The following is a 10,920-nucleotide window of genomic DNA, read 5'->3' as shown; positions in this document are numbered from 1 at the left end:
TTAGCTCCTTGAACATTTTTGTAAAGTCTAATAGTTTTGAAATGTATGATATTGTGTAAAATGTGAAAAGCTAATGTTAAAAACTAAGTTTATGTAATGGTTAAAAGCTAATATTAAAAACAAATGTTATATATTTTATATAAAAACAATTTAAAAATCAGTCAGCTCATGCATTTTGGAAGAGTAAATTTTAGTTGGAAATGGAAAATGCATTTAGGAACCATATGTAAGTGGTAACATAAGCTATGTATTATTTTAAGTTGAAAACAGACAACTTACAGGGTAACAGTGGTTATTGTCATTTTGATTTATTTAATCACACACAAAACTTATAACTCAGTAATGCTAAAAAAAAAAAAAGACGTATTTTATTTTGAAGTCGAGTTTATTTCATAGAGAACATTGAGTGTTTGTAACAGAGGAGGATTTAAATTGTGAATGTTTAATAAATCCTCTCTCCTCTTTCTGCTGAGCGAGATGAAAAACGGACGCAGAGTTTGCCCTGTCTCACTCATTTCTCCTGTTTCCAGAGAGAACATATAAGCTGTTTATGTGGTGCCAGCCGGTGCGTGTAACACAACTTCTGAATGGTCAGTAGAGAGACATCACTGTGGCCAGATGGTGTAGTAATGACTTCTGATTGGACGACTAACCAGACTAACTTTACCCATTGGCAGCAACTTCAGAGGCTCACCTCACCTTGATGAAGTCTATGCACTTCATTAATATGTGCATCAATACTTCATCAACGCAATATGTAAATGCACCCTCAGCACATTACCCATAAATACCTCTTCTGTAATATTGCATCTTGCACATAAAGGTGTTTAGTCACCTGCACATACACAGTAAAATCGAATTAGTTAACCTTACTTGTAGACGAAAGCATGCAAACCGATTGCCCTTAAAAAAAACGAAGTAACTAATGTTGTACTAATTAATTTATGTAAAGTCATTGTGAATAAATGTATATAATTATGATTGATATAATTAAAATATTAAAAGTCAGATAAGTTAAATATTAAAGCTCATTCACTTATATAATCATAAACAGAATAAAAATGATACAAGTTCTAAGGTTCATACTGAAATATTATATTGCTTCCAGACGCCTCCGAATGCTTTCACTTTCATTCAGGGTTTAAAGTCAAACCTCACCAAGAGCCAAATTATGGCGCATTTATTCTGCACAAGAAACTGCAACATGATACATGTTTACATGGAGCTGCAAGAACGACAGATATTGATGGAATGATGAGATTCAAGTAAAACCATTTACTAAAGAAAACTTCACCTCAAACGACTCCTAGGAAATCATTCCCTCGTGGAAAATTTGCCATCAGAAGTTGGCAATGCCTATATGTTTTGTTTTTCTTTTCTGACAACTTTGTGCAATATAGATGATTTGCAAAGAGGAACAAAATCATAATAATGCAATGTATGACATTATTAAGGGCCTGTACAGTAAATGTACCTGCAGTTGACCAGTGTGTGGCTAAACGTTTCTAACTGGATCTCTGCTGTCTTGTGTGATTGTTATAAATGATTAACCATCAGCACTCTTGCACAAATGAAATGAGTTCAGTGACTTTTGAGAGTTTTGAGACACACAGATATTATAGAAAATAAGGTAAGACTGCTTCTTTTCTCTGTGGAAAAAAGTACTACATTACTTCAGACCTAAGAGGTGCATGCTGTATTATTATTACTCAATTTTGTTTCGTCATAATCATTAATTGAATGCCTTTTTCTTGGTCTGGAGGGGACAAATACTTTTTCTAAGCACAATACACCTGTATCATAAATGAGAGAATTTATATTTACTTTGATCACAGACTCGGGTGGAAATTTTGTTTCATTTGCTTAATAGGAGGAGTTAACTAGCTATTGTAAACAATGATTAAATGGCGACCTAAATACAGAACAAAAAAAGACGAGATGGATTTCTTAACTATTGTAACGGAAAGCAGATGATCAGGTCTGCCTTTTTGTTGATTAATCAAATCTAATCAACAAACAAAAGGTACTGATTAACCCCTCAAAACAAAACAACAGTGTTAGCAGATGCTCGGTCAGGTCCCCTGAGTTAATCTCATCAACTCAAGAAGATATTCACACTGAAAAGGAAGGACAAAGTTCGCCACGCGGTTCCACGTGTGCACGACTCTGCATACACACACACAAAACACAGACTCCTTATCATGCCCGACCACTTGTGGTCAAAAGTACCTTTTTAAAATGTTTAAAATGTATTTCTTGCTGTGCTTATGATCCTTATACCCGAAATACGATATCTATAAGCTTTATTGATATGTAATCAGTTTAATATGCATGTAATCACGAGAAATCCTGTTTCTTTGTGTTGTTGACTAACAGAATTGTCATTCGCGGTATTGTTTTGTTCAGAAGAACACAACGGTGTTGAATATTTAGCACAGAATATTAGAGGATGCATTATTTGATTAATACCAGTTTTATAAATGTTTATGAACGAAGTTTATTCCGCCAGCATTAGTTAGAAGAGGCGTGTACCTTTCCAAATGAAAGGACATGACCACAATACGTCCTCCCAGGCGATTGGGTCACGCACGCAAGGGGGCGTGACTTGAGCTCCTTCAAAACACAGCGGGCTCTCTCACCTCTCTCACCTCGCTCTCATCCTTCCTCCTCTTCTACCGGCGCGACGCTTTAGTCACATTTATTAAAATCCATTTATTCTTTTCACTGTCTCTGTGTTTGAAAACCCACCATTCTAAAGTCAATGAAACAAAAGATCCAGCTACAAGCTCGATATTAGACTACATTCAGTAGTTTTAATTAATAAACTCATAAAGTTTACTGTTCGTGGCCAGAACCTAAACTTTCTTGGAGTTTGTAAAGAGATAACCCTTCTTAACTGTGATAATCTCACCTTTACTCGCTGGACGAATAACGATTAGATCAGTTACAGAACCAGTTAATCTCTATAATTGATAAAATAAATGTACATGCGACTTATGAATTATGACCATGAGTCATAATTATTAATATTTCCAAAATTCCCTATATTCTTGAGCTAATTCAAATTTACCCAAAGTCGTATTCGCTACACTATCACAGCAGCAAAATTTAAATAGAAGAGTATAAATCAGCCTGAATCATGAAACAAGCAGGACGAAAGTTCTACATTCAACTATTATTTGCATTCACACTGATATTTTTGTTTTCTTTGTGCTTTGTAAATAAAGCCATAATAAGAAACAGGAGTGTTTGGGACTGTTCGCAGGTAGGCCCAATGTAACTGGAGTTTTATTGTTGTCATTTCCCAGTGTGATTATTTTATTGAGTGATAGGCAGTGGATTTAATCAGTGACATTATTAATAGATCTGCTATCTGGCATCTTCTCGTCTCCCCCTCAGTCTGCTTCCCTAGTGTTTTTACACATAGAAAAGGCAAAAAAATGCATTATATTGTCCAGTTTTCTCCCTGAACGATGATGTGGGTTATATGGCAATTTTCCGGCGCAGTCAGTGTCCGAATTCACTCACTCGTTTTCATTCACTCAGTGGACTATATTAGTGGAGTAATGTAGGGAATAGTGAATGAGGGTATATTAGTGGGTGATTTCAGCTATAGAGCAAAAGAAGCACATGATATGATCACATGAGGAACAAGGGAATGACATGACATGACAGGAAACAAGCAAATTTTAAAGAAGAAAAGAAGAAAACATGAACCAAAACCAAACACAGACGTGACAGAAAGCATGTGTGATGTCCTTATATATACACAGACATAAAATCCTTCTCTACTCAAACTTTTCGCTTTGCAGAAGTTTCAGAGATCGGTAACAATCAGTCAGAAACCAAATATCCTGGCTACACATTAGTGAGTGAAGACGAGCAGATGATCCTGGTGAAAAATGAAGGTGGAGATCAGTTTGTCATTAAAAAGTTCAGTGTTGGCCAAGTAAGATGGACATAAAGGTTATCATTATAATAAAAAAAAAAAGTTAAATGGAAAGAGAGATTCTGATTCATATGTGTCTGTCTGTTTTTAGGAAAATGTATTAAACTCTTTCCTACAACTCAGTCATCCACACATCGTCCATCACAAGGAAGTCCTCGGAGGTTAAAAGAAACTTAATATTCTTCATATTCTGTTATCTAAAGTTAGCTATAGGAGTATATTTATTCTCACTTAATATTTGTAAATCATTAAAGTGTTGAATGAATCTTCTTTCAGATGGTGACTGTTTGTATCTTGTACTGGAGCACAGTGAGGGAGAAGATCTCGCTCAGAAAATCAAACACAAAATAGAGGCCACAGAATCATCTGAGAATGAGGTATGATTGTGAGGTCAAATTTAAATTGTGTAATATTCTAATGATACCAAACTGTATAATTAACTGATGTCTTCATGACTCAAAGCATCTGAGTCAACAAACAATGGTAGGCAATCTTTTCATGCATATAAAATGTAATAGGATGTCAATAATCTTGTAAATATATAACCCACAATACTATTCCTACAACAGGTGGGTAGATCATCCTGTTTGTAAACTCGGTAGTAGCAATCTAATATAAAAAAATAATAATAACAATAATATGAAAGTGTGTATACATTAGGGGTGTAACGATACACAAAACTGACAGTTCGGTACGTCCCACGGTTTTGACGTCTCGGTTCGGTTCGGTTCATTTAGGTGGGGTGGAGGGTTTAGAAAGCTAAAATTGCTTCTTTTTTTTTTTAAACAGTGCTTTAATTAACAAATTGTGTCCTTGTCTTTAAATTAATTTTAAGTAACAAGTAAATGTTTCGCAAGGATTAAAAAAAAAATTTATCTGCTAATGCTGTAAACTATATAGGAGCCCTTACTTGCACATTACTATAACATTAATAAAGCTTAACAACAGAATCTAGACTTTTAGCCTAAATTCAGTTGCTATTTATTTTTAGATATAATAATAATCAACACTCAAGTAACAAATTGTATGAAAACATGTAAACTGCACATAAGGCAGTTTTTACATTAACATATGTTTTTACTCTAATTTATTATTGAAATATAATCATTTACACAGTTGCTGTCATTTTCATGACAGATATTTTAAACATACATTAAATAATCAAGATGTCATTAACAGGTTAAGTAAAATATAATATATAGGCTAATATAGTGCATTTATTTAGTGAAAGTTCATTTCCTTAGCAAACCAACAAGCTGTGGACACTGACTTGCCTGAGGTAAATAAAGCTAAGTGTTTTATTGACGTATTTCCGCTGTTGAAACACTGACTTTGCGATTACACGAGTTATGATGCCTTTCAGTAAGTATACTGTATCTTTCAACGTACCTTCAGGTGTCCATTCATGTTTATTCTGTAACTGAGGAAGAGATGCTCGCGTTTACTCGCACTCCGCGCTGCCGCTTTAAATGAGGAGCCTAGTACGGTGATCTGTCACGCCACATCAAAGAGCGCCAAAACGACATTTAATGTTTGAATTTCGTTATCAAATAGACAGAATTTGAAAGATTACACCTTGCTTATTATCGAAAGTAACAAAACACTGAGCTTATTGCGATTAAATGTGGTTAATGGTGGTTAGGCAACAACGCTGTATTCGTTGTGTACACATAAGACATGAGGTCCAATGAGCCGGGACAGCAGGGGCGGGGCGGGGCGGGGCGGGGCGGGGCGGGGTGGGCGTGTTCGGTACGCCATGAGAGTATCGCGATTCGTATCGTGATTCGTGGGTGGTGTATCGCGGTTTTTCGGTTCGGTTCGAATATCGTTACACCCCTAGTATACATACTTAAAATCTATTAATATAACCTAATAAAGAAACGTATCCAAATAATCCATACAATTTGCAATGCTCTAAATAGTGATGTATAATGTTCTGTTTATGTGAATTAAGAAAAATAAATGCCACTGTGTCACCATGCTTGTATAACAAAAAATACAAAACTTTTGCAAACACTTCTGATTTGACATTTTATCAATTTACAGATTCTGGACTGGACTGTGAAGATAAGCATGGCATTAAAGTACCTGCATGATCAACAGATTCAACATAAAAACCTGCAGCCCAAGGTACGAATGCAAATCAGATAATATATGGTCTGAAAGCATGTTTTCATGTTTCCATGTTTCAAACACAGATGTTCATTATGGAGCTCTATTGACATTTAATCTTAGATAAAATATTTGGAGTTTCTCTGCAATTATTAGATTTTATTTCAAACATGGTCACAACATATCTAGAGGCTCTATCGATTTGAATCTGACGGATATTATTGCAAGCCACTCATTCCCACCATCCTTATCAACTTGTCAAATATGTGTGTTTTCTCATGAAAGAGCATATTTTTCACTGCATGTGGAACCGTTCGTCTTGGAGAGTTTGGGGAGATTAATGATTGGTAACTCTTCAAAACCAAATGCAAAATAGTCCATATGTGCAAACATAATGTTCTTTACCATATATTTCTGTTTTTATCAGGTCCAGTGATGCACAAACAGCAGAAACTGAAGATCTCTCATATGTTGCACCGGAGAATTTGAGTGGCAAACCTTATGATGAGAAATCGTAATAAGCATCCTAGATTAGCAATGTTGACTATTTATATTTCCATATCCGAACCCCAAAAACTAAAGCCTTTGTAATATTCGCTATTTTACAGTGAAATCTGGAGGTTGGGATGTGTCATCTACGAGCTCTGCATGCTGAAGTGTGCTGTAAGATCTTTGGCTTAGTTTAACGCTTTGTATAACTAAATACACACTGAGTTTGTAAGATATTGCAGAGATTTAATTGAAAGAATTTATAAATTCCAACACTGTTATCTTGGTGATAATTCATACAAGTTATCCAGTTGGAAACATTTTTAAGATATTAAACAATATTCGGACTCAAAACATTTATTTTAAGGTCCATCCATGCTAAGAATGATAACGTCTCGGTTACGTATATAACCCTCGTTCCCTGAAGGAGGGAACGGAGACGTAGTCGGACATACTGTACTGATTGGGATCACGCTTAGGGAGCCTGTCATCTTCGAGTTTTGAAAAAACGAGCCAATGCACATTGGCGTGTGAGATTTGCATTTCTGCGGGGCAGAGCGTGTATAAATACGCAGTATAAATACGCAGTATAAATACGCAGTATAAATACGGAAGCGGATGCACGCACCACTTGTTTTTCACTGAGGAGCCGAGTGGAGCCCAGAATCAGCGTGATCCAGCAATAGTGGGGACGGGACTACGTCTCCGTTCCCTCCTTCAGGGAACAAGGACCCACTCAGACAGACTTGGATAACACTGAGAAAGCGTGCCCTTTCGGTGGAAAGGAAGTTTGGAGAAACTCAACAGGGTTCGGCTAAAGAGGAACTCTACAGGAGCAAGAATAGCGCACGTATCCAGTCCATAGGAGGGGAATGGCGCAGCAAGCCGACTCTTCGAGCGGGGCTACGGTGTAGACTGGCTTCTATGTGATGAGAGCACACAGAAAGCTACTAGCTCGACACATAGGGTATAGAATATAGTGAACATGTTTGGTGTCGCCCAGCCCGCAGCTCTACAAATATCTGTCAGCGAGGCACCATGTGCCAGTGCCCAGGAAGGAGCTTCACTCCGAGTGGAGTGGGCTCGCAACCCGGGGGGGCATGGTGCGTCTTGGGATTGATACGCCAAGAAGAGGTGGCATCCACTATCCAGTGGGTCAACCTTCTCTTTCGAGACAGCCTTGCGTACAGAAAATGCGTGCAGGTCCCCTACCCTCTTGATAGAGGCCAAAGCAAGCAGGATAACTGTTTTTAAAGACAGGACTTTTAACTCCGCTGCGTGCAATGGCTCAAAAGGAGGTCTCTGCAGTGCCATCAGCACCAGAGATAAGTCCCAAGAGGGTGAGGGTATGAGGGTATTGTGGGCGAGGCAGATTCAGTCTCCTCGCGCCCCTCAGGAACCTGACGATTAGGTTGTGTTTCCCCAAGGATCTCCCATCAACTGCATCGGGATGTGCGGCAATAGAGGCAACACACACTTTGAGGGTGGAGGGAGACAGTCCTCGCTCCAGCACTTCTTGCAGCAAGGAAAGCACAGTACTGATCTTCGGGGGTGTTCTCGGAGAGAAGAACACCACTCAATGAACAGGTTCAGGGCGTAAGCATGCCTCATAGAGGGTGCTCTCGCCGAAGGGATGGTGTCTATGACAGCTTGTGGTAAATCACCTAGAACCTCCGCGTCCCGTCCAGGGAGCAGACATGGAGTTTCATTAGAGGTCTGGACGCGGGTGTCATAAGGTGAGAGAAGGTCCTCCCTCAGAGGAATGGGCCAGGGAGGAGCTGTCAAGAGGAGCATCAGTTCGGGGAACCAGGTCCGGTTAAGGGAAAACTAGCAAGACCTGCTCCCCTTCCTCCCTGACTTTGCACAGTTTCTGACGGGAGCGTAGACCACCTTGATGATGTACGCAACAGTCGCATTGTTGTCCATACGGACCAGTACATGCTTGTTGAGCAGCAGCGTTTTTAAGGCGTCTCAGAGCAAGATGTACTGCTAGCAACTCAAGGCAGTTGATACGCCAATGCAGTCGGGGGCCCGCCCAGACCCCCACTACTGCATGCCCGTTGTACATGGCCCCCCAGCCGGTGTTGGAGGCATCTGTGGAGACCACAGCATACCTGGACACTTGTTCTAGGGGCACTCCGGCCCGGAGATACGAAGGGTCTTTACACGGGCTGAGGGTTTGGCAGCAGGAGCCTCTGAAAAATTACGTTTTTTCCAAAACATGTCCATTGGCTCATTTTTTGAATACTCGAAGATGACAGGCTGATATTGTTTCTCTGTGTTGTTATATGTTATTACTTTATATTTAAAACTATATCTTTAAAGTTATCGTCCTTGGTGTGAATGGGTCTTTACTCTTATTGAGACAAATCAATCAGCCTTTCATCACATTTTCAAACCAATACAATAAATGCAAGTATTTTAGCTGGTTTATTAACCAAAATATTGTTTATAAAAATAAACAATTACCCTAAGATTATATATTCTGTATAATGTATCAATAATTTATACAATATAATAAGATATATAATAATCCAATTTATGATACGTTTAAAAATTTTAGTACACAGTACTTGTCTCTTCTAGTGTGTATCTAATATACGCCAGATATTAATTTGAAAGCTATTGAATGGCTTCACATGATTTATAGAAACTAATACAATAGCACACAAATCCAATGGAGAACTTTTGTGTTTAGTCACTTTATATGTAGGCCTACAGTATATGGAAAAGTTTTTTGTTCTAAATTTTGTTCTGCACATGTTGTGTTCATATTGCCGTTTCAATGCTATAAAGCATATTTCAAACATGAGCATTGGGGTTCGGGTTAGATTGTGGTTTAGCAGGGATTATTGATTTGAAATTGTGTTGGTTCAAAAGTATAGGTTGTTTTGTCTCAATTGGCATAAAAGTTGTATGTTGTAATTTTCACGATTGCAACTGGTTAACTGGTTAATATTTTAATTCCATTTAGTTTACCGCAAGAAGCACAGTTGAGATTATTACAAAGATACTCACCTCCTCCTATGAATGTCTTCCTGAGACCTTCTCTGAGGACCTTCGTCAGCTGGTAATCAACACACTTCAGATCAATCCAGCGAATCGCCCGTCTATCAGTGAAATGCAAGTGCATTCTGGGAGTTGTTGTCTTTTATCCACATAAGTCAAAAATACATTTTCTGGCTTTTCTCAGTCTAGAAAGCTCCAAATTAAAAAAAATTCTTTACATTTCTTCTACTTAAATTACCTATTTTAAATACACATTCACCTTCCCAGAGGTGAAGTATCCCTTTAAATTCAGATGTGGTCTTGGAATAATTATAACCAGAAAGAAATGTGCCACTTCAGCATATCAGAATTTGAAGAGAGAAAAAAAAAAAAAAAACGCAACCAAGTACAAACTAATAAAAGTTTGACTTTGAATTTGAAATCATACCCTGGTGTGGCAGAGTGGGGGACAAGAGCAAAGCTAAACAGCAAGGAAGTTCACATTAAATAAACTCTAATAAGATTTTCAATGTAGCCAACTAAGCCACCTCTGGACTTTCACCCAATATACTTAGACAACACAGGTTCATTCTTCACAAAGAGGACTGAGACGGTTCTGACCATAAAAAAAAAAAAAAAAAAGATTACATAAAATCGTCTCACACTGAAAAACACCACATTCAGTAATAAATACCTTCCAAACATGAAGGTATTTAAAAGAAAGAAAGAAAAATAATAAATAAATAAAGACTGGGGGTTAGTCGAAGACACTAACATGATAAAGAATCTCTGACCCACCTTGTAAGTAATCACTCACTACACCCACACACGCTAGTGTCCCAAAGGCAATGAAACAAATCCACACTCAAGTGTGTTTAACACAACACTAGGCTACACCCCAAATGGGCCAAATACCCCCCTTCAGATGTCCCAGGGAGAACCCACAGAACCCACTTAAATTACAGATCCCATAAAAATAAATAGACAAAACACAGCAAATTTATAAAGGAGACAAAAACAGCAGCATTCGGGTCCGTGTATCCTGCTGATTACAGATGCACTTACAGGGCTCCGAGCTGGAAGCATGCCGTTAGGTAAAATAATAAAGTAATCACATGTTCTGTGGATCATATTTCAACAGTAAACACATTAGATAACTGCAGGATGTCATCAGACAATGAATAAATGTGTATGTGTGTGTGTGTGTGTGTGTGTGTGTGTAAGTAGGCTATATTCTTATATAATCTCAGCCTCCTTTATCTGGTTGCTGTTTGGCATTATTGGTTGCTGTCAGTCACTCTTTAGAATAGATGCTAGTGATTGGATATCGCAAAGTGCAAACCCCTACTGGAAGAGACCCCAGGGAGGAGCAAAACGCAAAG

General features: G+C 38.1%; 1 protein-coding gene across 2 annotated transcripts; it reads left to right on the top strand.

Annotated features, from left to right (window-relative positions):
* Positions 1 to 468: 468 nt before the first annotated feature.
* Positions 469 to 6,699, top strand: LOC308683845 (uncharacterized protein). Of its 2 annotated transcripts, XM_081354650.1 has the most exons (5): positions 492 to 590; positions 4,041 to 4,110; positions 4,226 to 4,326; positions 5,996 to 6,079; positions 6,489 to 6,699. In XM_081354650.1, the coding sequence occupies exons 1-5, from the start codon at positions 588 to 590 to the stop codon at positions 6,495 to 6,497; spliced, it is 267 nt and encodes an 88-aa protein (XP_081210776.1). In that variant the 5' UTR covers positions 492 to 587; the 3' UTR covers positions 6,498 to 6,699. The 2 variants fall into 2 exon arrangements, with proteins under 2 accessions (XP_081210777.1, XP_081210776.1); XM_081354651.1 differs by lacking the exon at positions 4,041 to 4,110 and having other exon boundaries at positions 469 to 590.
* The last annotated feature ends 4,221 nt before the right edge of the window (positions 6,700 to 10,920 follow it).

This window comes from Scardinius erythrophthalmus (genome assembly GCF_964197995.2).
Source record: "Scardinius erythrophthalmus genome assembly, chromosome: 2".
In the NCBI taxonomy this organism is placed as follows: Eukaryota; Metazoa; Chordata; class Actinopteri; order Cypriniformes; family Leuciscidae; genus Scardinius; species Scardinius erythrophthalmus.
Note: the sequence above shows the minus strand (reverse complement) of the source record. Positions and strands in the feature narration are given on the sequence as shown.